Below are 23,067 nucleotides of genomic sequence, written 5' to 3'. Positions count from 1 at the left end.
GACGTTATGGGCTCTTAATGAGAAAGAAGAGCTTTGTGTGTCTGTGCAAATCAACCGCTATCTCCTTTGGAAGCAATAAGAAGTAAATTGTGTGACACACAGAGTTCTGACTGTGATGTTCCTGTACACATTGTAAACAGTGGGGAGCCTCCAGGATCACAGACACTCTCATGTCTTTTATAAGGTGTCAGCCTGTGGTCATTGGTGACTTGGAAGTGGCTGCTGGCAGGCTGTTTCCTGTAATATATCAAAGCACACAGGGTCAGATCACACAGTAAAAGAGGAGGAATCCTCAGCCTCACTGCAGAGACTCTCATTGCTGTGCTCCTGCTCACATCACTGCTTGCTGGCAATGTGGATCTTTTTCTTTCCAGTACCTTTCTATAGAACCCTACACATTTATATATCCTAAATAGATTGCCATTGACACTCTTTTTTTGGAAGTCTAATTTTTTATTTTTCTACTTCTATGGAAGATGGGGAATTCGTACTCTGGGCAGCTGAAGACGACGCGTTTCGAGGAAGTTTTGCACAATTCCATCGAAGCTTCTTTGAGGTCCAATAACTTGATCCCCCGACCTGTCTTCTCTCAGCTGTATTTGGAAGCTGAACAGCACCTCTCATACTTGGAAGGTAAGAGATCCAATGCTGGGGTACCCTGTTAATGTTGTCACAGATACTAAATTGTATTTGTAATTTATTGTGCTTTAATCATTACAATCAGTAATAGAACTATGGGTATTAACAACTGTGTGTTATATAGGGATACTGCAGAGTCCAGACAGATAGAAGTTATCTTACACTAATTATCTCCAGCTGTGCTCTATAAAGTAGAAAAACTGTCCTAATGTAAGAGCACTTTTGGACGTGTGCAGTTTTGGCAGTTTTCTGACACATTTCAGCCCTAGGTAGGGATATTTAAAATGTTGGAGAGAGATGAATGAAAATGATTGGCAATGTGAAAAAAATGTATCTCTAGTGTGATTCTGTGCTTTTATCGTATTCATAGATTTTTATTCCTAGTTCTCTCTCCTATTTTACAATATAATATAATAATATAATAAAGTGTCTACAAATGTGTGTAATGCACAATAGTAACATTCATTAGTAATATTAAGAGGGATGGGAAAGTGAAGCTAGGTACACGGCTCAGTAATTGTCCCTGGAAACAATTGTAAGTGATTTTAATCAGGAACAGTAGAATAAATGAGCAGTCGTTAACAATCTGGTAGTAAGAATAACTAAGGAACCTTGTTGTGTTGTGCTCACACAAAACAATCATTGGTTAAATGCTTTCAAGTGATCATGTTCTATTTGCTAGAGACATTTTTTGGTAAATCATAACTCCTCATTACTCAGGAGTGAATAAATACCACAATGAAGTTCCTGCTCCATAATGGGGTTACGATACCCCCTAAATGTAGCTCAGGAGGAATGTGGAGACTGTGTTCTGAATGTCACTTGAAAGAAAGAGTTTTTATTTAAGGATGGTTGTGCTCTTTTCTGTTTGTGAATGCATGTACGCCGGGGGTGCCAAGTGGGATGGATAGTAGATTGAGATGCAATTTCAAAGTTAGTGTCTGGACAAAATTATAAAATTATATTTTTACTATTATGGCCTGAAGGAGCAAAAAATTGCTTAAAGGAAGCTGGGATCTGGGCCCAATGGTTCTCAAAGTTATTATTATTATTGTTAACTAGAATTTATATGGGCTACCTATGCCAGTGCCCACTCCTTATTATTGTAAAAAGTAATTGAATCCCAGAATGGATAGCAAAGTGTCAGGTTTAATTTATCCCCCCCCCCCATTTAGGACATGATTTTACCTTTTCTTCATGCTCCTCTGTGTAGAGCTTTGAGTGGATGGAATTTCCTGGCATATCTGGGTATGGAGGATCATATGACCAACTCCATATGACAGTGCTGGGTCACTCAACGCCAGCACACGTCAAGTCCATAACCATGTGTAAGCTACAGATCCGGCAACCCACAGGGCATTCCATTTCACCTGGAGACTGAACAGACTGACACGGGACTGAATGAACCATAAGTTTAAAGTGCACCTGTGCCCAGAATTATTCTTAACAAACAGTAAAAGAGCAGCTTTAAAACATCCCTGATCTATTTAGCTACTTTCAATATGAAGTCATTCATCCTCAAAGATCACAAAAAAAGACTCTAGAATTTGGGTTTCTAATAGCTTAGAAACATCGACTGATTATTTAGAAGACGTACAGCCTGCCAAGATTCTTTTCTCATGGAAAAACACAGTACCTCTGGTGTCAACCTAAATTTCTTCAAAATCATGATCTGGGCACAAATCCACTTTAGGCTGCTTTGAAGCTAAATATTAAAGTTAACCTGTAGGCAAACCCATAGAGATGACCACCTGGCACATTCCACAGTCCATTGCCTGTTTTTTTATAAACTTTGCTCTGTACTGTATCTTGCTTTTGTTTCCTTTTTCTTCACTGCTTCTATTCTTGTTCAGAGAACTCCTCTCTCTGCCCAGTATCACATTTGTTTCATATATTCATTCTGTATCGATAGCAAAACTTGTTCATACATATTATGTTTAAATGTTACAGTTGTAGAAATCAATATGAATAACGTCAATGATTGACTACTTTCAAAGAATTATAATACTGAGATGCGAATTTACCATTGAAAATGTGAATTTCAGATGTATCACTTGATCCAGTGAACAGAAAGGCGGCAAATGTGCTTGGTGACACACCATGCATGCAGCATCAAATAAATATTATTAGCTTACTAGTAATACTCTTTTTAAAATATGTAAAAATGTATACATAATTATATGTTAACCTGATCATACCCACAGTATGTAGAATAAAGGAAAGTTTCTAGCCTTAGAGTACAATATATAGTCCCATGTGGAAAATACAGCATGCACACATACATTCTCCTAATTCTGAGATTGCTTTCATGGTTAGCGGCAGGTTGTTTTATACTAACAACGGAGAACCAATCAGGATGGCAATCTGAATGATGCTTGATTCCTGATCACCTTGACAGGTAATGGTGATGATGATCACATGAGCTTGATTTTCGAACAAACATGCCAACAACAGCTGTCATTGAGCCCGTTTCCCTGTTAACTTTCTGTGTACAGAGGTAGAGACGCAGTGACCGTGACAGTCAGCATCCTACAGTGGGCATTACAGTGTGTAAAAATAACTTTGAAAAGTTTAAGAATTAAATTTGTTTTATTTATCAACTTATAATTATAAGAGTTAAACCACCTTTACATTACTACATATTGTAAAACATTGCCCAATGGAAGTGCAGCTCCATTCATCTGCAATCACCCCTTTGGTCACTGCTGGTGCTTATGAGGGGCAGATATCTGTTTATGCCAAAGCTTCCTACTGACTCCTTATAGTATCAGCATGGAGAATACTCCACACCTGGCGATACACTGATCCAAAGGGCAAAGAACGGGCATCTCCTAACCAATATATTGATTGGGAATGCCCTAATCTTCACTAACACTCAGTTAACATTTATTTTATCATTGCAATGTGAATGTCAGCCCTAACTCTCATTATAGTAATTTTTAAAGCAGTGATATAGGCATTCACTTAATCAACCCTTGGTGGAGAATCAATTACTTCAACTGAAACACATGGACATATAACTATGATAGGGACATTAGATTGTGAGCCCCTTGGAGTGACAGCTAGTGACATGACAATAGACTTTGTAAAGCGCTGCATAATATGTCGGCATAATATAAATACTGTGTAATATTATTGGACCTGGAGCATTCTCCACCAAAGATTGTTTCAGGGAATGCCAAATTGACTGCTTTTTAAGTAGACCTTACAGATAGGCTTTGACATAGTAAGTCCACAAACTTTTCTGTCTTCTAAATGATTTTAGAGGGGATTTCTGCAGTTTTTAAATCCTTTTGCATATAGTATATATGCATGATATATATATATATATATATATATGTATATATATATATAAATATCATGCAAACAATCTGAACAGCGCTGTGCTTATATGAGCCTAAATAACACTAGCACTCTTGACAAAGCAGACCATAGGAGAAGGAACACTTCTCCTTGTGATCAGTGTTTTGTAACAATTGATTGAAGGGGGATTCCTGTGGACACAAAAAACTTTATATTCTTCTGTGCCTTCAAAGCACCTATTCTTAAGCACTGTATGCCTGCTTCCTCCTCCTCCTTGCTTTAGGAGATGGAATTAGCATTTTCTATAACATCCCGAAATCCTGGTCTGATCACAAAGCTTGTGGTGAGTCCTTTTCATGGATTACATACCACTAAAACTAGACAAGGGTTTATTCAAAGTTCTGGATTTTACTGTTTTAGGGTTGTGTAGCTAAGGGTACTCATAGTCCTAACAGTATGAGGTGGCTGGATATGAGAATGATGCTATTGTTTTTCTTGTGGTTCCTATAAAACCATACATAATGGTATCCATCCAGGGTATGGCCAATGAATAGCGGTGGCAAATTCATCTCCACAATGTTCCCAGGTGTTAATCTGCCTCTGTCGGTGGTATTTGAAGTCCTTCTTTTTTTTTCTACATCCATGAATAGTTGGCCAGATCCCTCATTTAGTAGGAAGAGGTTTGCCCATCTTTGCTGAGAGTTCTATACTTCCTACTCCCCCCATTCATGTCTCAGCAGACGTTCAGATTTAGTCCACATGTGGTCAAAGGCTCTTTCACTTTAGTGCTGGTGTTCTGTCTCCCAAAAAGAAGCTGTCCGGTCCTTCTGAAATTTGTACCTGTTCATTAAATCTTCCTAGTTAACCTCTGTGCTACCCAATTATCACCAGATCATTATAAATGTTCCAAGTTTTGGTCAAATAGCTTCCTTTAGCTGAGAAATGTACAGAAATTCTAAGAAATCCAAACACATCTCCATCTGTATATTTTATAAACTTTTTATATCATTATTAAATGTTGGAATGATTTAGGGACATTCTTTTAATGCTTTGCAGTTCTTTTAAAATTTCTAAAATTTATGATATTACTTATATTTATATTATTAATCCATTCAATGTAATCATTTTTACAATGAGGCAAAAAAAAAAAATTTGGACAGGTTTCAGATTCTGTTTTATTTGTGGTACTATAACAACATTTTTGTAAATCAGAGCATAACAACAAAAACATGTAATGCTCATTTAAGTTATATTAGTCTGTTTCAAAATGTATCTTTAAAAGTTTGAACAAAACATGAAAAAGCATGTAACTGGTAAAATTACATATGTCCAAACACAACTAAAAATCTCATTAAAAAATTTATTGATTGATATTGATATATTCTTAGGCAATCCTTGTAGTTTTTACCAGCAGGAAAAAGTGTTTTTTTTTCCTTGACCATATGGCTTTAAGTATATATTTCATGAAAAATTCTAGGTTTTATAATAGCCTCCATCGTTCCTTCCACTATCCGTACAGGAATAGGCATAATAAACAGCTATCAATAATCAAACATTGACAAATGTCGCTGTGGCAGTTTTACTTGTTACTGCACATCAATCAATTAATCAGATATTCAGTGCGAATTAAAGAAGCAAATTAAATATGAATCTAATTGTTTTAGGGAGCTTGCTATTTTAGTCCTAAGTGGTGGAATTTTGTGAATCGTTTCCAATTGAACTAATTGCGTGTCAGACAACTAAATATAATACAGTTTTTTCAAATTGTTTCTGATTGTATTATTTTGTACTTTATATTCAATATCCTATGTGATGCATAATTTAGTATGTTAGTCAATGATAAATTGCTTGTACCTGCAGAGATGTATGGCTATCATAACATGTGTCTCCATACTCTTTTACAAGTTTACCATTTTCTACATAACATCTTAAACAAGTCATATTTATTAATCATTCATGTATATGTCCTTGTGGTGCACATGCAGCTTTCAGTTCTTGACATAAAATGCTAAAATGGTGATTTGTATTGTTGGGGTGACATCAGTGGCCAATCAACCAACATCTGCAAAAGGTCCTCCTATACACGCACTCCCACAAAGCAAACAGATCAGACAACTGCATAAATAACAGATTATTCTAGGAATCAAAAAGAGAGCTCCGAAAAGTTTCATATATGGTGTCACCATCTGACCAGAGAAGTGACACAGACTAACAGCTCACTTGTGTTTTTTTTCAGTAAAGCTTTACCGCTCCATGCTTATTTCCAGCAATTTAGGAGCACCCTTTTACTGAGCCATATAACTGTGCTGGTCTGGTAATCCTTGTTTTATTATATTGTGGGCTTCTTGCTTTCTAAAACATAAAGGGCAAACTGGAATGTCCTACAGAGCTAAAATGAACTGAAGTAGTAAAAAAAAAAACAGATTCAATGTAAATAGTGCATAACAAATTATCTTCAACAATATAAAAGTAGAAGAAGGCTCAATGAACTTACAAACATGTAAATGTTCTGTTTAATAAATTTCACATAGGAATAGGTGAAGAACATTTCAGAGATATGCTACTTCCTTCATCAATCAACAATGTGCAATCCAGAAGAGATGCATATTGGATGATGGCAAAAAAATCTTTCTGTTGGTGCTAAATTTCTAAAGATCCATTTATAATAAAAAATCTTTCTGATAGGTGGTCGATTGGACAATGATGATGAAGAGGAAGATGATGATGTGTCTGAATCAAGCAGTCCACCTCACTCATACCAGAACAAACCTCCTCCTGAAGGCTGCTGTACAACGGATGGTAAGTGCTAGAGACCTTTCGGTATTATCTGTACTGTCAATGTATAACACAACCTATTGTAATAACTACTGTATATGCTACATGGTCTATTAAGTGTTGAAAAACATTCTGATAATACCAAACTATTAAGACAATCCAGTTTCAATGGAATTCCTTATTTTTTTTATGTCACCCATCAAAACCATTCCACATTACTTCCTATGTCCTCTATGCAATATACTTGTTGATCCTACCAGTCACCAGCACTCCTTTATTCTGCGTTGCAACAGAATGCAAGCCTATTCTTTCTTTAGCATTGCCACACTTATTGTTCATGCTACCTATAAGACCTGGGAAAGTGCATGTGTTTGTGTTCTAAACCCTGCACTCCTTGCATGTGACTCCTGCTAATTAGAGTTTGTGTCGTCCAACACCCTGCACAGTTCTTCTTTTCTTGGAATGCACAAACACAACCCTTATTCCATTACAGACCTTGTCCATAATACTGCATCTCTTGACCACCAGTGCACCAAACAGCTCTTGAAGTTAAGGAAACAAAAGGCAAAAACATTTTCCTAAAGGTGGCATGCATATACCGACCTGAGAATAAAAAAAAAAATCTTTTTGCTGGTCATAGTATGGCCTCCAAAATGCTTAGTGATGCAGTAAAATGAATGTAGAATTTGATTTTCCATAATACACTGTGCTGTGGTGCATGGATACATTGCATTACAATAAAAGCAGTTTCCTTAACTTTTTTTTTGTTTTAGGATTTTGTCAGGCTGGTAAAGACCTGAGATTGGCAAGTGTAAGCACCGAACAGTTTGAAGTGCCCCCTGGATTCCTTTTGGTGGGTGCCAAATCCCCAAGTTTACCGGACCATATTCTAGTATGTGCTGTGGATAAAAGGTTTCTCCCTGATGACAGTGGCCGCAATGCACTCCTGGGTATGTCACAAACTGGATGCTTTCTATATCGGCCTTGCTGGGATTTGTTCTGATGGCTGCTGAATGCTAACATATTGCGATTGAAGTTCAAGTAGGAAGTCAGGGCAGTGTGACCGCTCGCTGAGCTAAATAAAGATCAGATCCTGAGCTTATGAATGTGCAAAAATAACTGAAAGGAGATGTTGGAGACCTTGGCTGCAAAGTATAACCTGTTGCATTTGCACTGAAATTTGTGTGTATCTGTATTTATATATATATATGCTAAAATAAAAAAGGTATAGTTTAATTTTCAAAGGGATCTCACATAAGGATGCCAACTTTTTTTTTAAAGAAAATACCATCTTTACAGGCAAGACTGGTAAAATACTGGCCAAATATTGGGCAACCAGGGCCAGTTTCTTGGTAGGGCAAAATGAGGTAGGGTAAAGGCATTGCAGTAGGAAACCCTTATCCCCCATTTAAATGCAATGGCAAATAGTACATTTCAAATTAAAACAAAAAAAGAATGTAACTCTATAAATCCCTTCACCAGTCACATCATCATTGCTGCATTGTCTGACTCTTTCCACTTTCTGCTGTGGATAATAAAATTCCAAGTGAAACTCAGATTAGTCTTTGACTTGAAAGCCAGCAATTAGTGTTAAGGAAGTATTTGTATTAATTGCACTTTAAACGGAGACACAAAAGAGCAATAATGGAGAATAGTCCAAGGCAGGCCACCAATGAGGCAGATGCAGACAGGCTTTTATCCTCCCTGACTTCCTCAATAAACATGTCTACTGGTTCTTTTGTCTACATTCCAGACTGGGATAGATAGGCCAGGTAATGGGAGACAAGGTATACAGCCAAGCGACTGTCTGATAATGGCTGTAAACACTGAGCTACATCTGGACTCCAACAGTCTACATTGCTTATTGCTCTTATTGCTGTGTGGCACTTAAAGTGTGTATGTATGTATATATAAATATAAATATATATGTGTATGTATGCATATAAATATATATATATATATATATATATATATATATATATATATATATTAAAAATTAATTCCCAAAGATTTGGACTGCACCTCTACCGATTCAGGTGGGAGAATTGGGAGAGATTCCAAGAAGGAAAGTCCAGGATTTTCAGCAACAAAAGATTTATTTAGATCCAAGTAGTATTTACGTGGCTCCAGTGATTTGCCATTTATCATTTTTCTTTACTTTTTATCACTTTTTTACATTTTTTTTTCTTTATCAGTGATACCTCTCCTTCTCCTATGTCATTGTTTTTCTGTCTATCATTTGCCACCCCTATTTAATGTACAGCATTACGTAATATGTTGGAGCTTTAATACTGCCACACCTAAATATATATAATGTGTGTGTATGTATGTATATGTATGTGTATATATCCTGTGTGTGCAGTATATGTGCACACATATAAATACACATACATATACACAATGATTGCCATTTACACATGATCAGGTCCTCAGGGATGCATATGATCTAATGAATGTACCAATACATACACTACATCCAGTTTGATCAGATACCAAAGAAAAAAACTCCCGAAAAATGATTGATTGGGTTATAATTGGAAATCTATTCAAATATGGGGTCAATATTTAAATATAAAGGGTAAATAACTTTGAACCACTTGCACAATGTGATAATTGTTTTTTGAAACAGCTTTCATTTAGGTATGGTATACAAGGTATGAAAAATAGGATAGCTCTGTGTACAATTAATTTTTTAGGCTCTATTTAGCAATTATGTAGTAATGCTTGTTAAAGTATATAACATGCAAGCAGCACAAAACCTTGCCATATTGTTTTTTTGAACTGAGGCCACAATATATGGCATCCAGGGTTCTGCAATGCAAGGGAGTGAGTTGTAGAGTTAGTTAGGGTGTACTGCCAGGCTAATTATTTTTAAGGGAATGCCTTAATGCATTGCAGGTTCAGATACTACATAACATGCACTATTGCAATGCTAGAATCTAATTGGGCTCTCAAAGTAATTGGAATCTAAGATCTGCTGGAGTGGGTTAGAATCTAATTAGTTGTTATAGACAACAATTAGGCTTGTGTCAGACAGCAATAGATTTCAAAGCTCATAAAAAGACTTTTATTATCGGTCATTCAACAAGTCCTATGTGACCTGAACAATGCAAATAATGCCTGAAACGGTCACTTTTCGGCAAAGCCAACTTTACTGGCAGTGAGCGAAATCACACGACCCACCCCATACCTCCTGAACATTTTCCAGCTGCTACACATTCAGTGATGGGGGAACACAAATATCCCTAAATGCTGGGTGATAGCAGGGATTTATTTTCCTTCGGGAACTGTTTGAAGGTTTGCAGCCTGTTGTAGAGCTGCAGATTTATACTTTTATTTTTTCTTTAATCCCTTTCTGGCTTTTGCAGCCCAGTTAATCTTTGTCAGAGTGTATGATCTGATTTCACAGTTCTGTGTATCCTTTATTTCCTGACCTGGCGTTCAGATATATAATATTCCACATGGCTGACGGGTTCCTGCTGGATGTTAAGCAGATGGCTTGCAAATACCTTGATTAGCACGGCGGATTGTTCTGCTGTGTCGGGTTGGCTTGACCTAAGAAGTCATCGTGACCTGTAGCAACCTGTATAACACAGCATGTGATGCTACCTCCTGCATCCGCTAATGCTTCCAGCACTGCCCGGTACCCATAGAAACTAGACCGGCTGCTCTATCAATGAAACCTATTAAAATGCCATCTAAATGAAGACGGAAGCATCAGAGCACCACCACCTTTCAGTATACATTGATTTCTTTCTTTTTTTTTAATAAAGTGTCCTGTTTTTTTCACAGAACGAGTTCTCTTGATTTGACATGAATTGATGTATTGGTGAATGCACCACCTTGTAATATACTGAGCACATTTTGTTCAGTATTTAAAGGGATGCACCCCCCTTATACCAAACTTAATTAAAGTGTATCTAAATCCGAGAGGAAAAATGTCACATTGCAGATTACTGATACTGCAGTAAGTGATGGCATTAGTTTTTAATTTTGTTTCCTTTCCCTTTAGCTGATTATCCTGCCACACTACCCAGCCCAGCGTATTAGTTTTCACTGTACTGAATCTATGGAGAAGCTGCGCTGTCACCCTACAATAGGACAGAGGTGTTCTCTAGGTTACAGAGTATGCCTTTTAATGCCTATTATGATAAAAGTACAGAAAGCAGTCACCTATTTACACACTAGAGGGAAAAAGTAGGTTCAGAAGGAAATCACAAAAATATCATTGTAAAATTTGCAGATTTACCTTAATAATAATTGGTGGTACCTCCCATTTTTTGATGCCTGCGTACTTATGGAGCCGAAACCACTTGGTAGTTCCAGCTGCATCTCTCTAATCATGTTTTTAGTTGTCTAAATAGGTAGTTCACCAATGGGCACCAGTTTAGGAGGCTTTTTTAAAGGATTGACCACCAAAGATTGTTTTTAGTAGGGGTTTTTAAGACCAAAAAAAGTATTTAAGCAGTTCCTCAGGAGTACAAAAGTGGAAAATGGCTGCTCTCAAACAAAGCAGCTGTGCTGACACTTTATGGTCATCTATAGTCTCTATAGCACCCATTCTCAACCAGGGTTCCGTAAAACCTTAGGGCTCTTGCAGAGGTTGCTATGGGTTCTTTGAGCTTTGGATGGTAAACTAATAGTTTCATAGCCAATGTTACCTGTTAATAGCATGACACCAATTTTTTTTTGCTATTGGTAAGGGAGCCATTTTTTCCATTGACCACAAATGTAAGGTGTTTTTTCCACTTTTGTTTGTTTTTTTACTTTTGTTTTTAGCAGGGGTTCCCCATGACCTGACACTTTTTTCAGTGGTCCCTCAGGGGTAAAAAGGTTGGGAAAGGCTGCTCTAGGAGGAGGTAGGATTTCCAAATAAGACTTAAAACTACTTTTAGATTTTAGTTATTGGGTTTACATCTATTCTAATGATATTATTTGAAGAATGCAGTAGTTGGGGGTAAGCACCGTAAGATGGCTGAAAACAGCTCCATGTTGGTGGTAACAGAGTTCATAATATAGCTGGAAGATCTCTGGGGACCTCAAGAAAGATAAGGGATAAATGGGTGATTCGACTCAGCAGGTTCCACTTCTATACATTTTTGGTAAGCCTACCCTTTCCAACCTTTTTTTAACTCAGTTTGTGGGGGCTGGGTGTCACAAAATTTTGCTGCTTTCCAGAATGCAAGTTCAAATTTTTGCTGCTTTCAAATGTGTGCGTGTATGTCCTCTGATTAATATGTATACAAATTGTTTTTATTTTGGAGAATTGTCCTTCATATTATTTTGTTACCTTCTGCCTTTTCTACCCCATACAGGATTTAGTGGCAATTGTGTTGGATGTGGAGAGAAGGGCTTTCGCTATTTTACTGAGTTTTCTAATCACATTAACCTCAAACTGACCACCCAACCCAAAAAGCAGAAACATTTGAAGTATTTCCTGGTCAGGAATACACAGGGGTGCCTAACGAGAGGAGCTCTGATATCTTGGAAAGGTACAGGTAAGCTGGTGTCACAAACAATGCTTAAATGGAAAGTATAGCTGGAGGTCTATGTCAAATTATTACTAAACTTATGCTATTTGTTTTCCCTGTGTAATTAAAGATGTGTCTAGCGTTGTTTATATTATATAGATAGTGAATTTTGCATTTTTTTGGGCATACGTTTTCTCATTTCTATGTGAAATGTCATATTTGTACATCAGGTCATTGCCTTTAGGCTGGTCTGCTGAGAGGTGAACGTCTGTGCTGTATTTGTAAATGCTAATAATAAGTATTCATTTATCTTTTTAAAGAGGTGCGGAGCCGGCACTCCTCATCCAGTATGTGCTCTAGCAGCGGGTTAGCTCTGCAGGACAATACAATTCCCATGGTGAGCAAACTGGTTGACTCCATTCCATATATGACCAGCACCAACTCTCCAGCAGGTAAAGGACAATGGCGAGCTAAGAGTTTTGGATACTGTGCTAGCGGTACAGACTGTGCAAAGAGCAGTAATGAGGTATAAGGGCAGTAAACCATAGCAGAGTACAACATTTTTTAATTTGTAAAAGGTTTCAAAGCCTAATGAGGAAATAGTAACTTGCAATATAGTACAATATCACAATACCGCTAATAGGTCATATAGATTATGCTATTGCACAATGCTAAAAAATCATGTAGATTATACCATGGCGTGATGCTAATAGGACAAGTAGAATATAACATTGCACAATGATAACAGGTCCTATAATATATACCATGACACAGTGCTAATAGGCCATATGGATTGTTCCATTGCACTATGCTTACAAGCCTTATATTATACTATGGCACAATGCTAATAAGATATGTAGATTATACCATGGCGAAATGCTAATTTGACGTGTAGATTATACCATGGCACAATGCTAATAAGATATGTAGATTATACCATGGCGCAATGCTAATTTGACGTGTAGATTATACCATGGCGCAACACTAATAAGACATTTAAATTACACCAAAGGGCAATGCAAATAGGACATGTAGAATATACCATAGCGCAACGCCAATAGGATATGTAGATTATACCACCATGCAATGCTAATAGGACATGTAGATTATACCACGGTGCAACTCCAATAGGACATGTAGATTATACCATGGCGCAATGCCAATAGGACATGTAGATTATACCATGGCGCAACGCCAATAGGACATGTAGATTTTACCATGGCACAACGCCAATAGGACATGTAGATTATACCACGGTGCAACGCCAATAGAACATGTAGATTATACCATGGTGCAACACCAATAGGACATGTAGATTATACTACGGCAAAACGCTAAAAGGACATGTAGATTATACCACGGTGCAATGCTAATAGGACATGTAGATTATACTACGGAGCAATGCTATAAAGACATGTAGATTATATCATGGCACAATGCCAATAGGACATGTAGATTTTATCATGACACAATGCCAATAGTACATGTAGATTATATCGTGACACTATGCTTCCAGCCCTTATACATTATACCATGGCACAATGCTAATAGGACATGTAGATTTTACCATGGTACAATGCTAACAGGCCATATAGAAAATACCTTGGCTCAAATCTACTAGGTCATATAGATTGTAACAGGACACTGTGGTAATATTCCATTATACCATGGCAGAATCCTAAGCCATATAGTTTATGCCATGTCACAATGCTAATAGCTCATTTTATAGGTGATATAGGCTATAGCAATAGACAAGCACAGTAATATTACTGTATCTCTCAAATAAGTGAAAATTAGAGTTTATAATTTGGCAGGATACTAAAAGCTGTTTTAAAGATTCTATCTATACATGACCTGTGCTAATTTCTCCCTCCTATATAGGTGATAATGGATATCCACCGGCAAATGCTGGAGCGTCATATCAGAATATGAATGGCACCTGTTGCACCCAGCAGCAAAGTAAAGTGAATCCAGGTGCTGCCAAACCCACACTGTTAGGTAGGTTTATTACATTCATCAATATGCCCTCCTTGTCTTTGTCCAATCTCTCTAAAGGCCATGTAGAGCCATGGTGCAGAACTCAAGTAAGTGTCATTAAAAGCTTAAACATTTGCTGTTTTACCTCTTGGCTGATCAACAAACTGGCAGTGTTCTCCCCAGCACCTTATGGCCGGGCGTACCAGCACCCAGCACTTTTCAGAAACCACCTGGCTGTTTTTGGGTGGTTACTGAAGAGTTAGGTCAAAATACACTGGCTGCCACCCACCTACAATTTCTTCCCACCTGGCTCAAAAACAATTCTGGGTGGAGCACTGAACTGGATTTAGTTTGTTTTAGTTTTTATGTTAAACATACTGAGCTTTGTGCTGATCATATATAAATAGGGCTCTGATTGAATTTACTGAAGGGAAGATAATAAACTAGTGCATAACTAAAAACCTTCATTAATTTTGAAAGAGTGGTTCTCTTTTCTTCTTACCGGACCTGTATAAATAAATGTACTACATGACTGTCCGGAGTATTTATATTGCCATAAACTTTCATACAATTACCATACAACTTCCATAAAAGTGCTTTGCAACATGTAAGTGCAATGACACCCCAGTTTTTATTTTTCAGCCAAATACAAACATAGCACAGAGTCTGGCATAGTGCTAAGGACTAATATTTTTCAAAGCAACCAATCATGATCAGCCCTTCATTGGAGAATACCATTTGAATCTGAAAGTCTAATTTTGACATGTAGCTAAACAATTGTTTCTGGTGCTTTGGTGGTTTAAAGTTGTAATTATATTGTGTTTTTATATTTCGAAAAAGTGCTCACTCAATTGAGAAAAGCATATCAATGGGGAATATTTTAAAATCCTAATCTAGAAGAACCGAAAAGAGTGTTTTTAAAAAATTTTATGCAAATGTATAACCCAAACCTTAATTCTGCCTGCTAAGATTTTCGCTGTGCAGAGGCACTTTTTAAATGTGTATGTAACATGTGGTTCCTTCTTTTCTTGGCTCTGACACTACTCTGCTGTCACCATGTGGATAGTTTTTATAACAGCAGCTTAAGGTGATCACCAAGGTACTATTTATGTTCTGCAAACTTGCTGCCGATAGGTTGTTGAACAGGGGCAGGTGTTTCTTAAAAGACATTAGATGATCATTAACCGTTAATTAATATAATGATATTTTTAATGATCATAATAAACTCATATTTGACCCATAAATACAAAGCTTCGATAAATCGATGATCATGTTTAAATCACTTTCTTGTGGCTTCCTAATCATTTAAAACTTTACATTACAGGAAATGTAACAAATTCTGGTCCTCCTAAGAAAAGGCATAAAGGATGGTCCCCAGAGTCCCCCTCCTCCATGGACTCGGGCTTTCTGCAAAACAGCACAAATACCTGTGGAAAAGTTGGTAAGTAAACTAATATGTATTTCTGTTTTACCAGGACTATGAAATTACCTGTTTGTTTAAATTGTAATTTACCATTGCTTAAATTATTCCTTGGAAAAAGAGATTACAGCCAGATATATAGGTACCTGGGACTCTTGTACAATGTAGAATGGAAAAAAAATCTAGCTTGTAGCATCTAGAGCAGCGTTTCCCAACCGTGGAACCCTATGGTTCCTTCAGAGGTTGCTAGGGGTTCCTAGAGGAATGAGCAATTTGTGTCTTTCCGGTCAGTTATCACTGACACCAATGATCTATTTGGCTATCTGTAGGGATGTCTTCTCAACAGCAGCAGTGCAGGAAGCATTCTTCCCAGTGACCACCATGTTAATATACTGTGAGTTGGAAATATAGTAATTATTCCAGGGGTTCCCTGAAGACCTGAAAGTTCTTTCCAGGAGTTTCTCCATGTCAAAAAGGTTAGAGAAACACTGATCTACACACTAAACACAAAACTGCTAAAATAAATGAACCTGTAAAGCTTTGTACACATGCAGAATGTTCATTGCCAGAATGAAATGTACATGATCATATCAGGTGAAAATCTGGCATTAGTCTACTGATGTAATTTTGTCATCCACTGGTTGCTGTGGGTAGAACGCAAGGGGGTCCTTGCTGATCCTCCCTGCCTAATCCTGTCACTGACGATTGATTCTGACAATATTTGAGAGTGTGTAGCAGGCCTAAAACCGGGCACTGTGAGGGCCCTTTCATATCTGATTACCCACAAGATTTGCTTGCAGCTGCAGTGCAAATTTTCAAATGGCAACTGTGCAGCATATAGTGCTTAGCATTAGTAGTTTTTCTTTTACATCATATGGTAATATATTCTAAATATCCTTTATTATATTTTAGACTCTGTATCGCAGCTTTGTACCCCACAATCCACTCCTGGGAATGCACTTTCTTCTCCTCCAGTGGCTACAGGAGAGCCGGTCTCCGTCCCTGATAACCTTTTCAAGTCGTGTATGATCACACCGGTCATATTTAAAGGTATGTATTCCACTGATATAAAGTACACCTGCCTTTCTCACGTGTTGATTTTTTAATGCTGTCTGTGTCAATGTTTGTTTTTTTTGTAAGTGTTGCTCATTTGCTTTGCAGGACATGGGAACTTCCCGTATCTTTGTGGCAATGTGAATGATGTTATAGTCAGCCCTCTCTTATTTAATTGCTACAAGAACTCCCAGTCTATGCCCAAGACCTATGAACAGTATGGACCCACCGCCATTCAACCCATTTCAGAGGAAATGCAGCTTCTGCTGACTGTGTATTACCTTGTCCAGCTTGGTAAGTAAAAGAACACTAAATGAAGAAATTTGTAAAAGAACAGCAGCTTTCTCTTTCTATCAGTATGTTTCTTTTGTTGTATGTTAACCTATTTTGCAGTTAGCACATCTGATTGGCGCTTCCTCTTCGTCTTCTCTCTCAAATGTCTAAACACGTTGGCAGTTCAAGTTGTAAATATGTTATTTAATTGTTTTTTCTTAGCTCCTGACCAGGTGCCTCTTATAGAAGACCTAGAACAGGTATTTATGCGTTCCTGGCGGGAGACCCACCTTGCTGAGATTCGCCAGTATCAACAAACCATGTCTCAGCCTTTTCCGCACTTCCCGAACCCAATTACGATGGTGACGGCCTCCCAGCTGCCCTGGTTGGCTGGCTTGGCTGCCAGTTCCTGCAACGAGAGTGTGAAGATCATTGAATGCAACTATTGCTTAGCAGAGGGACTGTCCGAGATGTTCAAACTACTAGTGGAAGGAAAATTGACCAAGACCAATTACGTGGTAATCATCTGTACGGCAAGACCCAACTGCATAGACTCCTGCGTTGCTATAACAGGTAGTTATCATCATCTGTTGACCTCTGTACTGATCTGGTGCCTTTGCAAAAAAGTGTTGAAAGTAAAAAACACAGGTTTACTAAATTAAAAATGCCCTCCTTTAATAACCCCTGCCGACTGAATCCTGGTACTCGCAAAGTCTCATTCTATTATGCAAGATTCCATGTATGTGTGTTGGTGAAGGTGTTGCTGTACTTAATTATTTTTACCCTAAATCTAGTTATATAACTAAGGGACTTTGTTTTTTATACCTTGAATTAGCTAATAACTTATTAATGCTTAGCAACTTTTTCCAAATACCAATGCACATTTGTGTTGGTTATTTTACATACAGGTAAATGCTGTTTCTATAATACCAAGGACAGGTAAACTTCGGAAAATGTATCTAGCTCAGATGTTTAGATATCTGTTCCTTTTCTTATTCTGTTACTCCAAAAATTCCCTAAATATCACCTGGTAGAAAGCATTACTATTTCTTTAGGAAGACACAGTAAGTGAAAGAGACTGACATTTTTATGTATTTTAGAGATTAGCACCCTGGCCTTTGCAGCGCTAGGTCCCAGGTTCGAATCTTGGCCAGGGCACTTTCTGCATGAAACTTGCATGTTCCGTGGGTTTCCTCTGGGAACTCCCGTTTCCTCCCACATTCCAAAAACATGAAGTTAGATTAATTGGCTTCCCCCAAACTGACTTTAGACTGCATTAAAGACATATGACTGAGGTAGGGACATTAAATTGTGAGCCCCTTTGAGGGACAGCATGTGACATAACTATGGACTTTGTACAGCGCTGCGTAATATGTCAGCGCTAATAAATATTGTAGAAGGTTTGCAAAGTGGAAGGGCAAAGTGGAAGTTGAATATTGATATATATATATATATATATATATATATATATATATATATATTATTTTATTATTTATAAAATTATTTTTTTATTCTGTTGATCTCTCTACAGGAAAATATCAGTCCCGGATGTTAATGGAAAGTATGTACACTCCAGCAGAATTCCTGAAAGCGGTCAACTATGAGCTGGTTAGTGGCAAAGTGGAAACTTTAGGATCCTTCTTCACCAGTCTGAGTCCAGGTATTTCCAAGTAACTATACAGCATTGTAAATCAAAATGCCCGAAAAAAAACACAAAATAAATCATAAAATTTAATATAAAATCTATTTATTTTTTTAGCATTTGATTGGTATTCTTAAATCAGAATAGCTTTAAACCTATTTATGTCTATCCTCCAGTCTTTGTGGGATGTGAATACTGGGATGGTTTTTGCTCATAAATTCCCAGATGGAAGTTTTATTGTTTGTTTTGAATTGCCTTGATTAAATCGATTATCTACCTTCTCTCTTTAGAAGGGGACATAGATGTTCTTCTGGACAAATATTATCAAGAAAACCACAGCTTGATTTCTTCAACAACAAGAAAAAGCAGCATAGATCCCAAACCAGCTACATGTACTAGTAAGTCACAGCAGCAGTCTATTTATTGGAGTTATATATCTCATTAAAAACATATTTTGAGATTAATAAAATTTAAATAGTCAAATGATAAAAACACTAATATATATAAAATAAACATTTCAAATAAAAAAAATGCTTTATCACAGTTGACCTTGTTTGTTTTAGTGATTTTTTTTAACCTACATGCCATCATTAGTATCTGTATAAATTATCATTTAGACCAGGTTCACCCTGTTGCAACCACAGTAGCACACAGTAGTCATTTAATTCATACAGATCAACGTCATGCATTGCAGTAACATCCCTCATTCATCTGAAACGTCTGCTGTACACAGCAGCACAGCAAAAAAGGTGTTGCAACTTTTTTTACATTGCACGCACAATGCATGGTAGTCCTTTGCCAGGACGTCTTGGGGTGCCAATCAGAAAATATGGCATGTTATCGAACCAACGTGAAAACTACATTACAGGCACTTCAACAATATAAATAGAGCCTTAATCGTGTAATGCACTACATAGTGTCTAAGTGTACCTAGGAGAATTGATGCTTTTTAAAAGCTAAAGGTTGGATATTGATATTATTGATTAGGTTTCCTATTAATAATTGAAATCATGCACTGAAAGCAATAAATTACATCTTCCTGCGTTTTTAAGTATCACCACCAGATGGTGCTCAGACATTTTTAAAGAAACACTGAATTGTTTTACATATTTAAAAAAGCATTCCCTCTATAATTGTAATAAACATTTGCCAAGCATGCCCTTGTGTGTGTTTACATTGATTGCCAATTCCCTTTATATGTTGTTTCATGTTTGCAAACAGTCCCTTATGTTTTCAAAATAAAAAATTAATGATCGCATATTTAATGTAATTGCTTACTAAAACATCCGTTTATCACACTAATTTTCAAGAATTAATACAGTTTTAGTGTTAGTTTTTATCAAATTCATTTTTTTTTTTTTATTGAATATCAAATATTTACCTATAATAAAGACACTTCCCTTCCCCGGTCTCAAAGATCCTCTGTGTATAGCATTTCCAGCAAAACCTCTCTCCTGGAATCTGCATCTTGTAATGTGCTTAGATTTTATTTGTTTCAATTGAAAGTTATTTTCAATTAACAAGAAGACACATTGCGAATGGGCTTGTTGGTAAAGTAAATGTAGTTTTTGCATGGACTCCATTTTGACCCTATTCCAGCGACATTTATTGGGGCCCCTATGTTTTTATTTCCAGCATTGTGAAAACTCAAGCTCCTTTAACCAGGGCCCAGTACAGAAGTACCCCTTTGCTAATAATGGTGGCCATGAGTTTGTGGCATGTATACACTGTGGGTAGTGTTATGTAGAATTTAAAATATTTTAGTAGTAAGACAGTAAGCTAACAGACAATACAATTTATATTATGGTTACAGATAAATAGGATATATTGTGAAAAACTTGGAAGAGTATAACAAATGAGAACTAGTATGATAGTATTAAAAGAGTGTAGTTACAGATAAATGAGATCAAATAATAAATTTTGGAAGAGCCACACTATTATTATTACAAAGTATTACGCAGCATTGCACAAAGTCCACGGTCATGTCAGTTGCTGTCCCTCAAAGGAGCTCACAATCTAATATCCCTACCATCCGTCTTTAATACACTCTGGGGGTAAGCCAGGTAACCTAACTGAATATTTTTGGAATATTGGGAGGAATATTGGGAGGAAACCCACGCAACACACAGGGAGAACCTGCAAACTCCATGCAGATAGTGCCCTGGCTGAGATTCGAACCTGGGACCTAGCGCTGCAAAGGCCAGAGTGCTAAATACTGAGCTACTGATAGAGCATGAAAATTCTGGAAGAGTAGTTACAGATTAGGTAAAATTGATTATGAAAGTACTGTAAGTGAATGGTTACAGATAAATGATGGCTTATTTGGCAGATGAAGTTACTGTTATCAGATCATTGCCTTGTCTTGGTGAAAGATGCTGGGTTTGTTGATGGTCTCTTTCACCCTCAGGTTAACATGTTTTGTTTATTAGATTATTCAATATCTAGTCTTAAAAGTGAATGTTCCTAATCACAGGTTATAATCTGGAGTGGCACCAGCTCCGACCCTCCCAGCTTGCTGTGGCACAGAAGCTGTTGTCTCATGTGTGTTCTATTGCGGATTCAAGCACCCAGAACCTGGACCTGGGCTCATTTGAGAAAGTTGAATTTCTGATCTGTGTCCCTCCATCTGAGGTCACTTATCAGCAAACGCTATCCCATGTATGGAATTCAGGTAAGAAATAGACTTTTATTATTAAAATAAAAAATTATGTTTATGTTTTACTCCAGCAAGTGTCAAAATTTAAATTCTAAATATAGGAAATTCATCCTACCCGCCAATTTCTTCTTTTTTTATCTTGATATTGTTTGAGAATCACTGGTGTAAAATAATGTAATTGGAGGTAATTCAGTATCCTGATGATTCCTTATCCCAAGCCTAGGATTTTGTAACAGATTCTAAACGTCTGTTTCTGATGTTCACAATGACATTCCCAGATATCGCATCTAAAAGGGAGCATTTCCAGTCTTGTATAGAGAAAGTAAAGAAAATGAAAATAAACAGGCTTGCTGTATATTCCCCATGGCAACTTTTACAATATAACATCATTCCCACCTCTGCTTGAGTGTGTGCTGCATTTTTTTAACACGTTTTGCCATTCATCCTTATGGAAGGGATGAAAGTTTTCATGGGGTTTTTAAAAAACTTGAAGCACTAAAACACAGAGGTGTGATTGCACCTTTATTATTTAATAAATGGTTAATTCACTTTAAGCTTGCAAGATTTTAATTATTGTTAGTTTTATCATTGAAAATCATAATTTTAATTTACGCACATTTAATTATCATTTTTTGCATTATTATGTATGTATGAGGCAGTTCACAGAGATTATGCATGTATTATCACTGCTTGAAAAAAACAAGTATTCAGGAAATATGTCATGCCGACCTTCTTCAGGAAAAATAGTTGCCTGGCTGTCGTGCTGATCCACAGACTTAAGCTCTTTCTGAGACAGAAGATATATGTTGATCGAATCTGGTATAATTCTGATCAGCGTGCTTGTGGACAGCATCTTCCATCACAGTTTGTTTCTGATGGGGGGGAGGAACCATATTTGGATGGAATGCCACTATGCATAATGTATAAGTTCACAAGACAAAAAGTTTTATTCTTATGTGCTCAAAACTTTTTAGACAATGATTTTTACTTCCACTTCTAAATGGCGTGATAGGTAAACTGAGTCTTAGTTCTTTTTTTAAGAAGTTTACAATACAACAATGATCTGTAGCCGGGTGTGGAATCCTTATTGAGCTCACTTACATACCAAATGTAAGCTGGAGTGATTACTAGGCGCAAACACACTTAAGCCTCAAACACATCAGATAGACGTCAGATGATTATTTCTGTTTCCAGTGATGAATAAATGAGCACTGTACACACATCACTCTTCAGTTCTGGGGAGGGGATAGGGTGAACAAGTGGCATCCCGCTGTGCTTTTCATAGAAATGCACAACAGTTATTCACGATCAGTCTTTCATCAATTCGCCATTGCTTCGTTTTACAAAAGTGCTTATTTATTTGTTTAATGCATTAGAATGGGAGAATGTATCTAAAAGGAAAAAAAAACAATCTGAATTGTACTTGATTGTACTTGAAAGGTTTTAAGTAGACATAGGTGAATGTACTGTAATGTGCTTGAAAGTAATTAAGTGCACTTAGGTGAATGTACTGCGATATACTTGAAAGATATTAAGGAGGCATTGGCAAATTAATTGTAATTGACTTGAAAGGTCATCAAACAGACATGGAGGAATGTTCTGCAATGTACTTGAAATTAATATATTAGGTATTTGTACATTTTTTTTGTCTATACATTTACAGGTGTTCTTGCAGAAATTGGTTTAGAGAGGAAGCAGCTGACTAGGAGTTGTTTGGAGCAGTATATCATGAAGCTGGACACAGAGGCTCCCAGTAAATTCAAAGTTTTCCTACAAAAAGCCATGCAAAACCCACACACATTGTTCACCTTGATTCATGACCATGCCCACTGGGATCTCACCAGGTACTTAAAATTTA

The 23,067-nt window shown here is 37.0% G+C and overlaps 1 protein-coding gene across 1 annotated transcript in view; it reads left to right on the top strand.

Annotated features, from left to right (window-relative positions):
* The first annotated feature begins 409 nt into the window (after positions 1–409).
* The window catches only part of GREB1 (growth regulating estrogen receptor binding 1), a 51,104-nt gene continuing 28,446 nt past the window's right edge, over positions 410–23,067 (top strand). Inside the window, exons 1-14 of the mRNA XM_072407522.1 lie at positions 410–633; positions 6,628–6,741; positions 7,491–7,667; positions 12,033–12,215; positions 12,509–12,640; positions 14,070–14,186; positions 15,490–15,606; positions 16,498–16,635; positions 16,747–16,932; positions 17,134–17,484; positions 18,443–18,571; positions 18,844–18,951; positions 21,027–21,224; positions 22,873–23,053. Coding sequence (XP_072263623.1) covers positions 477–633; positions 6,628–6,741; positions 7,491–7,667; positions 12,033–12,215; positions 12,509–12,640; positions 14,070–14,186; positions 15,490–15,606; positions 16,498–16,635; positions 16,747–16,932; positions 17,134–17,484; positions 18,443–18,571; positions 18,844–18,951; positions 21,027–21,224; positions 22,873–23,053 — 2,288 coding nt within the window. The 5' untranslated portion in view covers positions 410–476. The remainder of the gene's footprint in view (positions 634–6,627; positions 6,742–7,490; positions 7,668–12,032; positions 12,216–12,508; positions 12,641–14,069; positions 14,187–15,489; positions 15,607–16,497; positions 16,636–16,746; positions 16,933–17,133; positions 17,485–18,442; positions 18,572–18,843; positions 18,952–21,026; positions 21,225–22,872; positions 23,054–23,067) is intronic.

This window comes from Pyxicephalus adspersus, chromosome 4, assembly GCF_032062135.1.
Source record: "Pyxicephalus adspersus chromosome 4, UCB_Pads_2.0, whole genome shotgun sequence".
NCBI classification, from domain to species: Eukaryota; Metazoa; Chordata; class Amphibia; order Anura; family Pyxicephalidae; genus Pyxicephalus; species Pyxicephalus adspersus.
Note: the sequence above shows the minus strand (reverse complement) of the source record. Positions and strands in the feature narration are given on the sequence as shown.